This window comes from Amblyomma maculatum, chromosome 8 (genome assembly GCF_055883805.1).
Source record: "Amblyomma maculatum isolate TAMU_Amacu chromosome 8, ASM5588380v1, whole genome shotgun sequence".
NCBI lineage: Eukaryota > Metazoa > Arthropoda > Arachnida > Ixodida > Ixodidae > Amblyomma > Amblyomma maculatum.
Window position 1 is genome coordinate 111,180,413 of NC_139351.1, and position 18,451 is coordinate 111,198,863.

The following is an 18,451-nucleotide window of genomic DNA, read 5'->3' on the forward strand; positions in this document are numbered from 1 at the left end:
CGCGCAAGTATGTCGATATGAAACAACATCTGGTGCCTTTGTTGTATCCTTTTATTAATAATCTTTTGGACTTCTTACGGCACAATCTCTCCATAGCATTTTTTTTTACACCAGCATCCACTCAATGCATCCACAAAACAGGCGTTGCAAGACTCTAGGTTTGAAGTGCGCTTGGTTCATATTGTTTGTTGCAGTGATAGATGCCTTGTCACATAAAAGGCCCTGCTCTCAAAGCACCAGAAAAATAACAGAAAGTGCTGTCATGTCTCCATCTCAGGTTACTCTTTATTAAGGAAAATAACTACGCTTTGCGAAGAAAACACATCTGGCACTAATTTTATCACTAAAGTTAAAAGAGTATGAAGACAGGAATAAGTTTTAATTCAAAATGCTAAGACTCCTAAGACTCAATCCCCAAGAAGGAGGTGGTTGACTAGGCTGTTTCTCACAGCAAGAGTGTGCGGATAGATAATTGTGTTATGAAATGTAGAGTGTGATAAAGTGGTAGCAATATACAACAGTGCACAAAGACTATTGGCACAGTATGACTGCAATGTATACTATAGCTACAATCTTACACATAATACAGAGCTTGACTCTGAAACCTAAAAAAATTGCACTTGGACAGCATTGTGACTTTAGCTCACTCACTGCTCGTCAGACTCATCTCAATGTGTGGAACGCAACTAGCACTTGGAAGCCTCTCTTGGCAAGTCCAGTTGTTCCTTCAATATAAAGGTTACATATAAATCACCACACGAAACCTGAACGGCACAGCTTCTAGTAGGCATAGGGCTTGTGCGAAGCCATGGTAAGTCACGGCAATACAGCGTATCTTGCTCAATAACAGTACCTAACACACCACATTTGGCTGCAGTTGTAGACTGTCGAGTTCCGCCAAACTGCTAAATAGTCCATCTTCCAAAATTCGTGCCAGCTGGTGCACACACTATCCGAGGGCAATAAGGAAGAGGTGGTCTTCAAGATGTTGCACTCAGTCCCCGTGAAAACTTGTGCTTTCCATTGAAGTGCAGGCCATTCTCTCCATTAGCGCATAGTGGTCTCAGCAGAGTGAAGTCAGCCTGATCCTCGCCATCATCGAGGTTCGCCAGCTGGTACAGCGACCGGTCTGGTGGGCCCCCGTCTGGAGCATATTTCTCGCCACGTTTTGCCGCTGCCAGCCAAAGGGCACCGAAGTTGAGGCAGCACAGTGTGACAACGCTCACATTCACATACACCAGGACAGCTGGCTCACGCTCGATAAGGTGACTTGCGAGGAATGGCAGTGCCATCTCCCCAAAGGCAGCACCAAGCAGAACGACGGAAGCAGCACGGTTCGTGACGCGCATGTGACGCTCCAGCCAGGCAAGTGACGTTGGCAGGACTGATGCCATGCCAACACCTAGGACACCGACCCCTGTCCAGAGGAGAGACTCCATCCTGTCTGCGCCGGCCACTAGGAGAACGGAGGCAAGAAAGCAGATGCCGAGGTCGCCAAGAAGCATGTTCCGACAGGACACCTTGATTGCGATGGGTATGGCGAGGAACCGTGCTGCTGCAAAGCTGCCCCAGAAGACATAGGTGAGCGCATAGCCTCCAGGGTGACTCGCATATATCTGAAGAAGTTCACCAACGGCTGCTTCCATTCCCATGTACAGGAAAAAGAAGAGAGAACTCAGCAAGATGAGACTGCGCTTGCCTGAGGGCACCTTGTTGTCCTCTTCCTGGCGAGACCGGGAGTCACGCGGACTTGTGCACAGAAATGCAAGGAAGACCACAGACACGACAAACAGGTACGCTCCGAGGATGGCATAGACAAACTCGAGCTTCCCTATTCTGTTCTCCATGAACTTGTGGGTGATCCACGAGGTGAGGCCCGTTTCTCCTGTTGGTGATGCATGTGCAAGCAATGTTGACTTTGTGGTAAACAAGGGTAGCTTGTTGGTGGTTTCTGTGATGCTCCCAGTCGGTGCATCGTCCTCGGTAGCACCGACTGCTGGCTGCGTAGGCCCGAACACTTTCTCTGGGTTGGGTGTTTGAGGGGCCAAGACCAATGGCTCGAGCGAAGCATGCTGCTTTGGTTTTCCAGCAGCCAACTGCTCAATGCCTGACCCATAATTTGGATTGGACTGTTCGCTCTCTGTTAGCGTGGTGGCTGTGATCGTCTCCTCGGGAGTGACAGGCACTCGTGCTGCGTCCATCACACTGCCCTGCGTGGTGAGTATGTTCATAGCTTTGGTTGTGCTCTTCGTTTCAGCTGTGTCCACACCTTTTGTGAACTGATCAGACTGGTTATCTGTGATGTATGAATCATGTTGTTTTGGTGGTAGACCTGTGACTAATGCCACAGCTGGCTCGACATTTGTGGTAATGCTCATTTTCTTGGTGGTTGTCACTTGGGTAATGCGTGGTTTGCTGGTTGTTGGATTACCGATTGCCACTTTGTTAGAAGTTGCAGATGGTGATATCGGGTCCTTGCTTGATGGTGCATCCAAAGTGGCATTGGTGCCTTCTTGGAGTATACTTTCACCTCCAATCTCGCTGGAGTTCTTTGGGAGATTTGTTTCTGTTGGAACATTTTCATTGGAACTGTGTGCAGTACTGCTTTCATTCAATGCCTGCAAAGGTAGCAATGTTTGTGCCATCGCAGGGACTGCTGAACTCTGCTTCAACGTGGGCGCTGGAGTTGAGCTGGTAGTTGAGTTTGATTTTGGAGGTGCTGCATTAGTGTGTGTCGATGAATTCGTTGAATTGGAGCTCGCTGAAATTGTAGGCCCTTTGGCTGCCGTTTTCTGAGATTTGCGATCCCATTTGTCTTCTTTTTTAATACCTTCGGCATAGAATGGCTTGGTTGGTTTCTTGGCTGGCGTTGTTGAGCTTGGCGCTGGCGTTGAAGAAATCGTTTTGTTGCCTTTGCTGATTTCTATTCTTGAAGTGTCATTAGATTCTATGTTGGTTGTATTACTAAATGTATATTGTGTTGTTTCTTCTACACTATCGCTTTCATTGTGCGTGGAGGTGTTTGTAAAGGGAGGAAACTGAAGGTCGGTGCTATTTAGCGACTCTTCACCAAGGCTTCGCCGTGGTCTCGAGACAATGTCCGGCGGTGGCGGTGAGTTCACCCAGTGTGGTGTAACTTGCGAATGGTGTCTGGTGACCACAATACCATGGTGTATTCCAATTGGTGGAATACGAGCATATATCTCGGGCGAAAGGGAGGCGTTGCCAAGGCTGTGCGTTGGCGATATTCCGCCCAGCGACACAGGCGACAGGAATGGCTCTGCAATTAGTGGAGCAACGAGGGCTCCAAGGGCAAAGCAGAAGTGCAGGGCTTGCATTAGTGGTGCACTGTGACGACCCCACAAGTCCAGGCACCAGACATTGCCACCTGCAACGAAAGTATTCCAAAACAAATGTGAACAGCACGCTTCATACTGCAGTGAGAATGAGACTGTTGAACAGTAGCCGCGTCTGTTAGCAAAGCTGCTGTACAGTGCCGTTAATGCCGCACTGTATGTTCTTCACATTTCGAAACTGCTTTTCTGGTACATAAGCCGCGAAACATTGGCACTTGATATGCAGTTTGCTTCGTTTTCAATGCTACTACATTTTTGCCCCGACACGGTGGTGCAGTAGTTAGGGCGCTCGACTGCTGTACCCAAGGATGTGGGATTGAATCCTGATTGCGGCGGCCACTTTTCGATGCAGGCTAAAAGCAAGGCGCTTGTGTGCTGGTCGATGTCAATGCACACTGAAGAACCCCAGGTGTCAAAATTTCCAGAGCACTCCCCAATGGCGTCTCTCATAGCCTGAGATGCGTTGAGACGTTAAACCCCGTGAACCAAACCAGCTACTGCAATTTCGTTCTTGGTTTTTTTACGTTTTCAGCATACTTAGATATTTTCTCTTTCTTATTGCACAGATTCTTCTTTTGGCATAGATTAAAGGAAAAGGTATGGGCTGGATTCATTGATGGATGCTAAAGGTAGGCGGCATGCAAATATTTGAAAATTTCAAATAGTGAATCGAACATGTTAAAAACTTTTTGAATACTTTTTCGAGCAACTGGCACGCGGTTCGAAGAAGCCCTGTCGTAGCATTTTTCTTCGACGGCTGTTCATAAAACACCCTACACCAATGCGTAGTGCCATACTGCAGTTATTATGCGTGGGATGAACGGTTCCGTGCTGCAGCACATTCCATTTGTGGGGCAGTGTCTATAATGCTCGTACACAGCCTCTAACAGTGGATAGTGCAGTATGGTGTGGCTCTAATTCATTTTTTTGTAATGAATAAGAAAATTAATGTCTCCAAATGTTTAACTAGACTCTGATAAGGCAGTGTTGCATCATTTAGCAGCTGTAGTTTTAACTACACAAGTTACCACCACAGCACTGGCACTGACACTTCACTGTTTCAAACTGCGATTCCTTTTTTATGATTTGCAAAAGTAGCAAAGAATAGTACAAATATTCTATTCCTATTCAATCCAGTAGGGAAGCTACGCAATTCCTATTCGATTTGGTTTGGAAAAAGTACTATTTGCACACCCTTACTAACGACTTGATGCTGAGGCCCATGTGTCCACAGCATGTCTTGTGGGCAGCTTTGGTGGTAGCCTGGCTGCATATTTTGGTTTAACTGCTACCCATTTAAAAAGAAAAAAGAATTAAGGGTATATTTAAGCTCCGCCTTGACCATATGGGGATTTTTTGCTTGCATCTATAGTGGCAGATATCTGTCTCGCACGTTTTTTGCCGTACTCCCAAGAACGGTGAAATTTTACATCCTACAGAAGACTCTCACTAGGAGGTCCTGCCACCCTTTAGGACTTTTAAGATGTGTTAGAAAAGTTTCTTCTGAAACTGTCTTGCATGGAGTGGGGGAGAATTGATTTTAATATTTAGTAGGGGAACGCACACTTCTGTGGTTTCTGTTTCTCTGTGCGATCACAACAGGAACGCAAATTTTATTTTTATTGGCATTCTCTTGCAGCCACCCACGAATGCTGATTTCTGTCTTTATTGGCACTGTTTTTAGTGCCCATGGTCTATTATTGCTCTCCAGGTTGACCCGAGTTTGCTAATGTTGATTTCTATCTTTATTGGCAGTCTGCTTAGTTTGTTTATTACTGATGCCCACAGAATGTTATTGTTCCCCAAGTTGATAGAGTTTCATTCAATTTGTTTGGGTGCTTGGTAACATGGCGTTATGGCGGCACACACTGTCTCTTCTCTTCACACTGACAGTGATGCCTCTAGTGAATTGAATTAGACTCCATGCCCTGCGTTCGAATTAGATGGCACCTCGCTTCAAAGGATGGCAGCTGATATTTGGACAGTGAGCTAAATTCTATCAATTCCAGGTCCAACCATACTGTTCAAAAAATAATTTTGCACTTCTAAGTGATGCTGTGACCAAAAGTGTTGCATCATTTAGCAGCTGCAGCTTTAACTACACAAGTCAGCACCACAGCGCTGGCACTGACACTTCAGTGTTTCAGACTATGGTTCTTTTTGTATGATTATTTGCAAAAGTAGCAAATAGTATCAAAAACTTTTTTTGTGCCGTAACTTTCAAACATTTTTCTTTTGCTGAGCTATGATGAAAATTGGGGAATTAATGCACATAAAACGGTATTTTACACATCTTGTAGCTTGCCATTTACCATGTGTTGAAGAAAAAAAAGCGTATGGCTTGAGGTAATGCAAGAGCTTGAACACAATCTTTCACCTTCAGTGTTAAGCATAGTTGAAAGCGGCTGCTCATATATGCATGCATGAGCCTACATTTGCCACATACAATCCAGACAGGAATGAAACTGTAGAGAGCACATGGACAGTGGAGATTCATTGGAAGGTCAACTCAAATTTAAGAAGAAACGAAAGTGTCGCACTTACCCGTATCTAGGAACCCCATGGTGATGCCAGTAATGGCTGAACATGCCATGAGGGTTGCCAGCTGAGCACAGAAGGGCATCACTATGATGCCAATGGACGTAGCGAAAATACTAAGGAACAGCAGGAACTGTCTGTTGTACCAGTCGAATAAAAATCCACCTGGAGAGAGAGAAACGCAAGGAAAAGTTGCACAATGATTACTCATTCTGCAGTTGTAAACAAACTCTAGCCTGCCTCCTTTTTCTGGAGAAAAAAAAGAAGTTTGCCCTCTATGTGCAGATAACACTATAACTGAAGCAAGTTTCATATTAGCCTTTACGAGGTGTGACACTCCTTTTAGCAGCGTATGAATGGTTGCCTGTTACACAGCAAAGTGGTTGAAAATGGACGCATGTGAACACTGCACATGTGATCCACTTTCACGGAGCACCAACTGTGGATGCGAAGCAGATGTGTGCCTGCGGCTGCTGGCACCAGTCGCCAAAGTACAACAACCTGGCGGTTTGCTTTCAACCAATGGAGCATGGAAGAGGGCAGGGGAGAAGAAATGTGCATGCACAGCCTTGTTCCAAAGCCACCTCGATATGTCTGCCTAAAACAGGCATACACTGAACTTCTGCCACTTCTGTGTGCATCAATTGCAGTGCAACAGCAGCATTGTCAGTTAATAGACTGCACCATACCTGTGACATTGCCACGTGACTCAGAGTTCTACTATTTAATGGATAGGTGCACAATGCAGGTCAAACGTGGTTAATGTAGAGGGGCTTTGCATCAGTGACAGTGAGCACCCTTCAAAAGTAAATTTCTGCCCCTTGCTTGAAGGTATGATTTTTATTGTGAATCAGATTTATAATACTCAACATTTCATTTATGTGAGCACTGCACTGGTTTGCTCAACGGCACTAATAAGGGGGCACAGGAGTATGATGGATGGTTCAATTCCTGTTGTGTGTTTTTTTCTTTTTTTCCTGCACACACTTTCGTTATGTACACAGGTTCTCATAATATTGGTTACAACAAAACAAAAGTTACGAGCACTTTGCATTTAATCACAGTTTAAAAAATATGGATAACACACAAAGCTAGAAACATGGACATACATGACCGTAAGCCAAATCACATAACGTAGCATTCAGGGTAGAACAAGGTGAGGAAGATGTTAAAAAAAAAAAGTCGAAACTGAACAATGGTTGAGAGGGCACCTCAGTCCGCTAACCAGCTGACTCCTAGCCAGCTAAGGCTCCCCTCAACCCTTGTTTGGTTCCCATCACAACATAGCACTCTCATTTCTTTTGTGACATGTGAACGCAATTTAAATTAAACACTTGCATTTCGCTCCAAAATTTTGTGCTTCACCACTAGCACCATACACCAAATAAAAATCTTGGGGATACCCAAGGTCCACCTTTGTGGGTATGATAAGACTGTCGACGCTTCCGAATTCTTGTTTGCATACATCCGCGTAGTCACTAATTCCTTAATCTCTGCCTCTGTCGCACATATTCATTAGCATACAGTTGTAAGCTACTCAGTTATGTGAGAGACCACCCAACAGAAGATAAATAAATTTTCGTTTTAACCAAACCGTATGGACATGCCTGCGTAGCCTAGGAGTAGCATGTTTGACTCAGTTTCTAACGGTTCTAGGTCCGATTCCCACCTTAACCAAAGGAGCTGCCAACGTTGGCAGCTCCTGCTTACTCGACCATGTCATGGTCTCATGACATCATACAACTCTCTGACCAGCCAGCCTGTCTAATCTTGCCTGCCAACTACCACCTGTCAAAGTCATGATCCTGATTTTTTTTGCTCAACACCGACAAGAATTCTGTGGAGAATCTGGCCTTTGACACTATCTCATTAAAATAGGAAATCAATGTAAGTGTTGCCCTGCAAAAGGCAACACAAAAAGCACTGCGAACGTGATGGATATATTTTGAGAAAATCCTTTGGCTGTGCTCTATAAAACATTATTTGAAAAAATATATAGTATATATTACCTATAAGGCAGCCAAATATATATCCGCCATAGCGTGCAGTATAGATGTGTTTTATGTCAGCCTCGGCATTGGTTCTCTTCTGAAGGTCTTGAATTGTTGCAGTTGGTATGGCAAAGCAGAGTCCCTGCAAAATTTAGTAAACGCATTTCATGGAATGTTAGCATGAATATGGGGAAGCACTCTAATCTTGGAACCAAGATGCGCAAAGTGATTAGGTACATATATAACGGAATAGCATGAATAACTAGTTAAAATGTGGTCCCGAAGTGACTCATGCTATGAGGGATGCCGAAGTGGAGGGCTGCATGTAATTTCAAACGCCTGGGTTTCTTTAATGTGCACTGACATTACGCTGCACATGATCGCCTTGCTTTTTGCCTCCATCAAAAAGTGGTCATGATTACAAAGCCTGCTGGAAAAATGGAATGGGCTTTTTATAAGGCGAGATTGGAGGGCGCTTTGACAGCAGGCTGCCTATAGTTGATAGCCTGCAGGCTGAAATCTTTTGCTCTTCTTTCATCGGTCACCATTCTAAAAGACTTATTGAACGGTTTGTTTTTCGGCATTCCCTGGACATTCTGCTTGAGATATCACGACACTGGGCTTAAAATTGGGGCGTGCATATGGTATCACTCATATCGGTCGCGAACAAGGCTGCTTAGTACAAAGCTAAACTAAACACTTGTTCAATCTCCGCTCGGGCAATATTAAGCAAGCGTGATGTATTAACAGTTTACACTGTTCCGGCGCACACTAAGAAGTTCAGTGTACGATTTCGGTATTCCGTGGAACGCCGCCGCTCGTCGCTATCGTTACGGGCAACGGCAAGCTAGCGATTGCGTAAATGCGGTTGACTCACCAAGCCAAAGAACGACAGACACAGATTGACAGTCCGGGCGACCGTCAAACGGCCTCCAGAGTTCACGGCGTGGTTTCTGGACACACAGCCGTGGCGAGACGAAAGCTTGTTCGTCAGCAGACCGGTCTGATCAAAGACCAGCTCTTCCTCGTCGTCGCTACGCTGGAAGGAGTCCCTCGTCGAAGCCATCATATTGAGTTGTGTTTACACAACGTCTGATCGCTCGTGCGCGGTGACCCCCAAATAAGCGCCTCTTCACATCGTAACGGTCGCGGCACAGATGGAAAGGCTCCTTCAGCACCTCGTTACGGGCCCACTCGCTCCTGACGCAGTAAAACGCTGATTGACGTTAAGCATCGTCGTAAATGCGGCACGACGCACCGAGGAAAAGGTAACAAAACTGTTCCGCACACAGATTAGGGTCACTGGATGAGGCTCTCGGTGACTTTCCACGCCGGTTGGAGGCGAGTCAAATTATAATCGATGCCTGCGCTGGTGGGGGTTGGGTCAAGTGAACTACGCCTCCATTCTTTCGTTGATTACGCGCAATGAGCCGCAGTGGACCTGCTGCCTAAGAAGCTCACTGTCTTCTCTCTCACGCTCTTTTCTCTCCCTCGTTATGCAGTGTTGCTCGACGTCTCACAGCTTGTTCCCAAGTTAGGTCGCTGGGAAAAGAATTGGCGGCGCGCTAGCCTTAGTAAATGCATTATTCTTTGTCGTTCGCTTGTTTGTCTCAATGTTTCACGTACGAGCTTGTCCGAGACACATCTGCGCCGTCGCCTTTGCTGCTGCCGCTACGCCGACGCAGCCGAAATGCGGGGATAGCCCCAAAAAGGGAGAACGGCGCTGGTGCACGGGCAGCTGTGCGTTTATTTCCCTTGCCGCCGGGCGTGTTACGCAAATAGAACGGGATTGGGAACACCTTGTTTCTCGCATCTGCCAAAGGCTTTGGGAACAATAAAAGCAAAAGTGAATACCAGCTGCTTGCGAGCACGAAAACCCACCTCACGTCGCTGATCCGACACGCGCCGCGTGCGATCACACGACGACAATCGTTCATATATGTAGTATTTGCGTTTTCTTTGCCCTTTTTCTTACCTGTCAGACCTTAAAGCCTTGTTGGCGCATGCCCCAGTGCAACTGAATGCTTGATTATTCGTCGTTTTCAATCAGTGTCACTGACCCGAAATTTGAGCGCCGTTTTCAAGTCGCGCGCAGGGACATGATTTTCAGTACAAAGGCAAGCGACATGTTTTTATCTCGTGAGCTGGCGACAATAATTATAGATGGGGGAATTTCAGCTTGATTTTGTCTTTTCGTGGTACGTATAGCTCACGACCGCGAACAATTGATCGTTCACCGAGGCCACGCTATGCACGCTCTCGAGGTCTTGCAGACGAGCTTATAATGGCGTGAGGTCACGATCAGGGCTTCGGATCCTTTACTCAATGCACCGTCTGAGATTAAATTTAGTCTCTTCAACGGCGGTCTTCGCTGTTTCCAGCTCGTGTGCGGCGCATCTCAGCTGCAAGTAAGTATATGCTAGCTGTTTTTCCTTGAGTACCTTGCTCAGTAACAAACGTAGTTTCTGAGTTACATCATATGCATCTTCAGATGAAGTGTCATTGTATATTTAAACGTGTACCGTGCAGTATATTTGGAATCTGTATTTTGAAAAAGAACTGCGCGAAGTTGAGATTTGAAGAACCATCGGAACCGCCGCTTCACTGGAAGATTTTGCAGTCATTCTACGTAGGCTGGCCTTATATATATCGCCGAGCATCTCCGTCGCAGACGTACCATATGCAGCATATATTACGGTGTCGTGCATTAGCGGCCAACGCTTCACGAAGCTCGCTTGAGACCAAACAGTGCATGTTGCGTGTTATTTTACTATTCTGCACGTCTGTGTATAACGTGCGCAGTGGTTGACCGGAACGAATTTTCTGCAACTACAGAGTTTCTGAAAAAGCTGCATTTCTTTTGCTGCAATGTAATAGGTGTGCTCAGGTGGGTAAGTGTAATGATATACTGTTAAACCTCGATTTAATGAAGTTGACGGGAGCCGCGAAATATTTCGTTAAATCGGGAACTTCGTTAAATCGAGGGAGGCATTTCTCGGTCACTTAATCCGATACAGTCGATTATAATATGGTGTCGTGGCATCAAGGAAGTACCGCGGCATCATATTTGCAAAGCGTAAAGAAGCTGTGTTACGTCATTTTTAAATGCAATACCAACTTGTCCACTGTGCTATGTTGCTGCAATGAAATTGTAGCCCGCGCTACCACCGACAGCGCGTATGGACATTAGCAACGAAATTTTTACATAGGCAAGAAGGGTCCCGGGGGATTAAATTTATTTCCTAGCAATGACGTCGCTGATCTATGCTTGCTTGCGGTTGAACATCTGTCAGGATTTTTCGTGCTTTAATTCTTCCCTCGGGCTGCGACAAACTCGCAGCAGATTAAGGACAATCACAATTTGTCCCGGTGTTGCCATGCGGTACCGCTGCTAATCTCGTGAATTAAAATCAATATAACTCGCGTTTCGCACCGCGCAGTTTGGCAAAAGCGGGACGTAGTTGCGTCACGATGTTACCGTTGGCTCGCAGTCAATACATTATTGAGTGTTTTGAAAAAAAAAAGGCCAAAAATGGACATTTTCACCTTCATTTTTGAGCGAAAGGTTCGTTAAATTGGGACGGATAGCGAAATTAGTTTCGTTATTTCGAGTTACTCAAAACATTGGACCATATGAGCGTCTGAGGGGGAATCGAGCTATCTTAGTTAAATCGGGACTTTCGTTAAATCGAGTTTTGACTGTACTTCCACTATAAAAACTACCCTAATGCGTCTTCCCTCTAAATATACTCGGCCAAATAGTGTCAAAAGTTACGGAGGGCACTGTGAAGGCGAAAGCATGGAGGTCTGGGAATCCTTGTTGCAAACTAACCCCCAACTTGACTAGCAGGTGCAGTATGCCATGTGCACATGTAACAGGAAATCTTATGACACCACCCGGAACGCTGTATGACGAATGTATAATTGCCTTTTTGCTTATGACGCATACTATGTGTCATATGCCGGTTGGAGCCCCTGTCGCGGATAGCCTGCAATTAAGAAACGTATGTTATGGACAACGAGGAGCGCATGACACCAACGTACCGAACGCTGTATGACGAACACGGTTGTGCCGGAAAAGGCGTACAAGTGCCGTTACATCCTCCCCACCGACAGCGGCATCTACGCTTGCCGCGCGGCACCCCTCCATCGGCCTCTTATAGACCTCAACGGCGCTACGCATTGTGCCGACCAAACACCAGCCCTGATAGTCAGTTCGTCCTCGTCCTGGCTCTGATGTTCGCCTCTCTCGTCGATGACTTCTTTCTGTTGAAACGTCTCCCCGAACGCAGGTCCACCTCGTTTCTTGTGCCAGAGGTGCGTAAAACGTATTCGCGATGGACAAGCAGCCTTGTGTTATGACTCTTGTGAGGGGTGCAACAGCTGCGCCAATTGCGCCATTTTGATGCAGCTACATATAGTACTGCGCCAAGCTGCACCATAAACGTGAAATTTGATCAATTTGTGCCACGATGGCGCCAAAATGCCTCGACTAGCCGCTAAAGTTTGCCATATTCAGGGATAACTTTTTGCGGCCGTGATATGCCAAGTCGCGACGTTTCAGACACTACAGCGCGCGTGCACTCGCCTATAATTTTATTTTGATATGGCGTCACTTCGTTCTAATGCATACTTATATTTTTCTCTCTTGCATCACGTGCTTCCTCCGCTCTTCGAGTACGCTGAACCGTTGCGGTTTGAGCATGCTTGGGTGAACTCGTGCAGTGAAGCATCCCCATACTGCAAAGGGGCCAAGGCTACAGCGTCGCACTGCGAAAAGGGCCGCTGTGGTACGCTTGATTTTGGAGCAATACTATCAACACCGTGCCTTAAGCGCCGCGTGGCTTTAATGGATGTATATCGAGTTCTTTGTGCAGTTCTTGGAAGTTTTCGGTACTTTGTTGGGCCATTCATTATAGCAAGGCTGTTTTTATGCTATCTGGTCGATATATACTCACAATTCCCGTCATCATCAGATAGTGCAGGAGGTGCACCAGTTATGGCTTCTGTTTTTGTGCTATAATATAACTTTAGATGATGCATATGAATTTTATTTCGACTGTCAGCAGGTGAAGCGCCGGTTCAAATGTAAGCGATTGAGCGAACTCAGCGGCAGCGGCGAAGCGAAAAATTTCGGTATTGGAACTGCGTCGCTCGAGCCGCTGAGACAGGTCAAAATAGGTTTTGTGTGTGTGTGTGTGTGTGTGTGTGTGTGTGTGTGTGTGTGTGTGTGTGTGTGTGTGTGTGTGTGTGTGTGTGTGTGTGTGTGTGTGTGTGTGTGTGTGTGTGTGTGTGTGTGTGTGTGTGTGTGTGTGTGTGTGTGTGTGTGTGTGTGTGTGTGTGTGTGTGAGAGAGAGAGAGAGAGAGAGAGAGAGAGAGAGAGAGAGAGAGAGAGAGGAAATATACTAAGCGCCGGTGATAGGTGCATGGCCCTTGCTAATTTCCTTTGGATCACATTCATACGGTCCGATATTCGCATTTCTTCATTTTTTTTTGTGCCGAAAGAGGTTTTTATGTTTTTATCCTGTTTAACGGCTCCAGAATTTGAATTTGAGCTGTAAAGTGCAGTTTATTCTCCTTTTTTTTTTTTTGTGTTTCAAAAATTGTTACAAATCGCTGTTGCACCCCTGTAAGTGCGTGTGACCTTACGTCAAACGCAGGTAAGCCGCGTTGCCAGAGCTCATTCCACTGCCAGAGCATCTGTTCGTACATAAAATGACACAAAACCTGCTTCCAATTACCTGAGCTGTCACGTACCGAGCCGCTAAGCGCTGTGTTGCCGATACAGCACCGGACTTGTGAAGTGGCACGCTTTTCTCGGTTTTCAGTTTCACGAGTTTCAACAAGCGACTACTTCATCATCGGTCCTAGAAAGCAAGTAACCATCGAAAAACTCTCTACAAGGACCCGCAGTATTTCAATTCCCATTCAGGTTATCGGAATTCATTTAATGAAAGTTGTTCGATATATCAGAACCTGACGAACATCAAATTAAATATCCACGTACCGCACACAGTGATCAATATACCTAAAGTAGAAAAGTGAAAATGGTCAGTAGGGATGCAAAATGAGCAGAATAAGGCGATGAGCACTTGAATAAATAAGGTTCAAGGCATATATGAATATAACTCAGCAGAGGGCACGTAATTTTCGGTGCAAGCCCGTGGATATTTTACTTCCTCAAATGCAACTCTTTTATAAAGCCACATATGAGAGCGAAATGAGAGCATTCTCATTAACCTGTGAATTACGCGTTGACTATGGTGCCTCCAACGTTTGTTTCATCGAGCAGGTTTAGCAAGTTTAGTGTTGAGCGCAATGGGCGAAGTTACAAGCAGAATGTTCATTTGGGCAAGTTGGTAGACGTTCGTAATTGTAAAACAGCGCGAACAACAGCGCTCGTCCCGTGTCTTTCTCGTTCTTGTCTACCGTTGTTCGCGCTGTTTTACAATTATGAGCAAATTTACAAGGATTCGAGGTCCTATTCAAAGGCACTACATGATTTAAGTTGCTGGTGATATTCTTGTGAAAGTGCTTGGACAAGCAAAAATGTCATAATGTTCGTCGTATGGAAAAGATGCTTCCAGTCGTTCTTATTTGCAAAGTTGAAATTTGATTGATTGATTGATTGATTGACGGGGTTTAACGTCCCCAAAGCGACTCGGGCTATAAGAGACGCCATATAGTGGAGGGCTTCGGAAGCCATCCGGGGTTTTTAAAGTTGGAGTGTGCAGGCGAATATTATTATTATTATTATTATTATTATTATTATTATTATTATTATTATTATTATTATTATTATTATTATTATTATTATTATTATTATCGTTTTTTTTTTTTGCACGTTAAAAAACCCCAGGTGGTCGAAATTTCCGGAGTCCTCCACTACGGCGTCTCTCATAGCCTGAGTCGCTTTGGGACGTTAAACCCCACAAATCACAAACCAGCATTTTCCACTAAAGATTTTTTTTTCTTGTATGTCTTCATTATATTTTTGGATGGTGGATGGTAGGGAGTCTACATGTTGCGCCGCCGCGCCCAAGTGATGATGATTATATGTGACTATCCCTTTGCATCAGAGGAAGGGGGGGGGGGGGGGGAAGGGGGGGGGGCACGATGTGCACCCTAGCCATTTGCATGTCATAACACGGCCGGTCTCGAGGTTATCGAGGGAGAGCGCACGCTCTTTCTTACGGTCTTCTCAATCGTCGCGGGTGAGTGAGTGAGTGAGAAGACTTTATTTACACCGACGTGGACCTCGGGGTAGGGACTCAGCCAGGGGGAGAGTGAGTGAGAAGACTTTATTTACACCGACATGGACCTCGGGGCAGGGACTCAGCCAGGGGGAGGGTCTCCTTGCCGGCTCTCCTGTGCCGTGGCCGCAGAGAAGGTCTTGAAGTAAGCCTCCTCCGCCAGGCGTAGGACGATCTTTTGTTCATCCACATTTGGGCTGCGGATGTAGGATTCCCAGGTAATTTGATCAAGGGGATCAGTTTCTTTAGCTCCCGGAGAATCGGGGCATTGCCAGATTAGGTGATTTTGACTCAGAGGTACGTTGCAGAGATTGCAAGCCTCTGGATCCCCTGTCAACTCATATGCAGAGTAACATGAGGAAAGAAACGATTGGCCTGAATTTTTCGCCAGGCCCTGCGTTCTGAGGGTATTAGAATAGATCTTTGAGGGTATTAGGATAGGTTATTAGGGTGGTTTAGTTTGGGAGTCTGGGAGTCTCAGAGAGCTCCTTAGGTCATGAGGGGGTACGTCTTTGTCTCCGGGTAGCGGGGTCTCTATGGCCGCTCGGGTGTATACATCTCGAGCGAGGCGATGGGTAGCCTCGCTCGAGATGTGTACATTTTATTGTGTGCCGCTCTTTCTGACTCTTCAGTTCAGTCGTTCAGTCGTGTCCGACTCTTCGTGACCCTATTGACCATGTCACGCCACGCATGGTATTGTGACTGGCCATAGGGTTTTCTTGGCAGGAAATACTGGAGTGGGTTGCCATTACCTTGCTGAACTGTTTATGCCCGTTTCCTTGATTAAAGTAGTCGCGAGGCTATGCATATATATCTTCGGTCTTTCAACCGACTGATGTGTTTTGATCGAACCTAGAACAGCCCACTCCACTAGACAAGTGAAATTTTTACTATATGAGGAAATTTTTGTTCCTTACTCGACGCGCCATGAATTTTTGCCGGTGCCTCTTCTGATCTAAACGAAAACGCTAACGGTTGACAGAATCTCCGCCCGACAGTTCACCATGCACTCACGTCAGGTCGCGCTATACCTGCTTAAAACATTCAAAGGCACATTGCATAGCCTGGTAAATTTATTTTTGTACAAAAATTAGGGGTAAAAAATGTTGAAGTGTACCCGAAGCTTCATTCGACCGTGCACGGCCGCACTGACGAAGGCGCGCGCGCCGTGAGCGGATTGTTGACTGTATTTTATTTCTCGTACACGATAAATGTTCGACTCTGATTACGGCCTTTGTATAAACCATAAGGAGCGAGATGTCAGGACCTGCCGGTTGCAACTGACGCGGGCGAAGCTAAAAGCGCGCGCGCGTTTCCCTTGCGCGTGAAAGGTCCACGGAAACGGCCCCCAAGAAGACACTAATAAACGCGTTCAATGTGTAGAACGAATTATTTTGAGCATTAAACCAAAGTATAACTCCTTAGAACAAAGCCAGTGATTTATTATTAATTTTTAAAAACAGCGTTTTTTGAAATTCGCGGGCACAGAGGATGTCGTTTGGCGGTGTCGCATGGAACTATTTCCCAGGACCGTGACGTCACGGGCATGTTGACTGGCAAGCAAGCCAGAAGCTGCCATTCGCTGCGGCCACTGCAGCCATGACGTCACGGACACACTTCCGGTAGCTGCGAAAGTCGTCTGCTCGTGCGCTGCTCGAACTCTGTGCGGGCTGTTACAGCTCGCCGCCCTTATCGGTTAGGTGGCCATTGCCCATTAAGTGCAACCGAAGCGACGCAGGGATCGGCAGAACGAAGCTTCATTTACAAATATCTTATTTATATAACGTGGTTTCAGGAGTATCGGAGTGTCGTCCGACGAGGCGTCAACAGCACGGTCAAGCACCGCACGATGGCAGCACCTCCTGACCGCCGTAAACGCCGCCGCTGTGGCCCCTCCTCCCGCATACCGTTCGCGACCGACACGGCGGATCGTTAGCACCGATGTCCGAAATAAAGCGTGCTAAAATTTGTTGGCGTCTGGAATATTGAGCCGAATATCAAGTATGAAGCCCTCGTGAGGATCGCTGACCAGCAGCAAATTGCTGGTAAGAACGATAGCCGTGATACAAGCTAGTTTCTGCTCAAGCCAGCTGCCGCTGGTGCATTTCGGCTGATCCGATCTGCTCGTACTAGCTCTGCAATTAATGCGTCGGCAGAGTTAATCCTATAATTATTTTACTATGGCAGGATAGGAATCACTATAAGGCAGTTTCATAAGTAGACGATTTACGACAGCGTTGATCATGTTCCAAAGCGTCGACCGCCGCGGCTTCGAAGCGAAACAATAGGCCTAGCGACGACTAGGGACGGTCACGCACGGCGCCGGCGTTCGCCGCGCTCGCACGTTCCACCCCCGCGGTAATTGTGTAACGTACCTCAGCCTGCTCGCGGCATCCCGTGCTGCAGGCGTTGCAAACTCGTGTACTTTCATAGCTAAGGCCGCGTATTTTTTGGCGTTCTGCTCAGCAACAAGCCGTTCAAACGATACTGTAGGCACGACAAGGCTTCAGTACGCAGTCGCTGCGCTGTCGGCCGTAATCGAAGACCTCGGGCGGCACCATATTCTATACATCGATCTTTAAACGTGATACAGTGGGCAAATGAATAACTTTGTGAAGCAGACCCGCTCGTACGTTTCGCGCACTCGGGCGCCGACGAGTAGATTCCGTCAACAGACGCCGTCATAACCTCAGTTAACGACGCAAACCGAGGTCGTCAAGCTCGGTTTGCGGTAACCGCGGTTAGTGGTGCAACCATGGTTTGGTCCGCCGTGTAACATAGGATAACCACGGGTTCGCGGTTACACTAACCGTCGCTGCGCGAACTGGCGAACTCCTCAGGCGTGTGCAAGCGAGGACGGGTTGGAGCGAGTACGCCAGCGAGCGAGCGCGCGGCAACCGGAAGTTCGTCGAAGTGACGTATGTCTGGGCGGAGCTTTGAACTTGCTTGTATTCTTTGTTTTTTTATGGCTCCCTTCGGCGTACGAGTTGAGGGGGAAAATTGGAAGGGTCATTTTTAATCGCCGATATCTCTGGTGTTGCAGAAGCTAGATCGAAAATTTTTGCGGGAGAATGATGGGTGGTTCAATAACTATCAGTGTTATGGCGTTGTTTACCCTTCTTGGTGACCCCTTTCTGGGGACCTTGAATGGCTGTAGCGGAGCAGCAGCAAGTGGGGCGGTGGCGACCCCACCGAGGCGCGGCGAGCGGTGGAAATAGACCCATTGGAGAGGCCGTAAGAGAAGAGAAGCGCGCTGAGAAGCGCGCTCTCCCTCGAGACCGGCCGTGGTCATAAGTGGATGGATGAAGGTTGC

At 46.7% G+C, this 18,451-nt stretch overlaps 2 protein-coding genes across 2 annotated transcripts in view; one reads left to right on the plus strand and one right to left on the minus strand.

The window, feature by feature from the left end:
• Nucleotides 1–33: 33 nt before the first annotated feature.
• LOC146182203 (uncharacterized) lies at nucleotides 34–9,612 on the minus strand. Its single transcript, XM_084577226.1, has 4 exons — nucleotides 8,763–9,612; nucleotides 7,904–8,027; nucleotides 5,901–6,059; nucleotides 34–3,388 (listed from the first exon to the last, which is right to left on the minus strand). The coding sequence occupies exons 1-4, from the start codon at nucleotides 8,952–8,954 to the stop codon at nucleotides 981–983; spliced, it is 2,883 nt and encodes a 960-aa protein (XP_084433352.1). The 5' UTR covers nucleotides 8,955–9,612; the 3' UTR covers nucleotides 34–980.
• Nucleotides 9,613–10,096: 484 nt separating this feature from the next.
• The window catches only part of LOC146182204 (CAP-Gly domain-containing linker protein 4-like), a 30,200-nt gene continuing 21,845 nt past the window's right edge, over nucleotides 10,097–18,451 (plus strand). The window contains exon 1 of the mRNA XM_084577232.1: nucleotides 10,097–10,293. The gene's annotated coding sequence lies outside the window, so the exon portion shown is untranslated. The remainder of the gene's footprint in view (nucleotides 10,294–18,451) is intronic.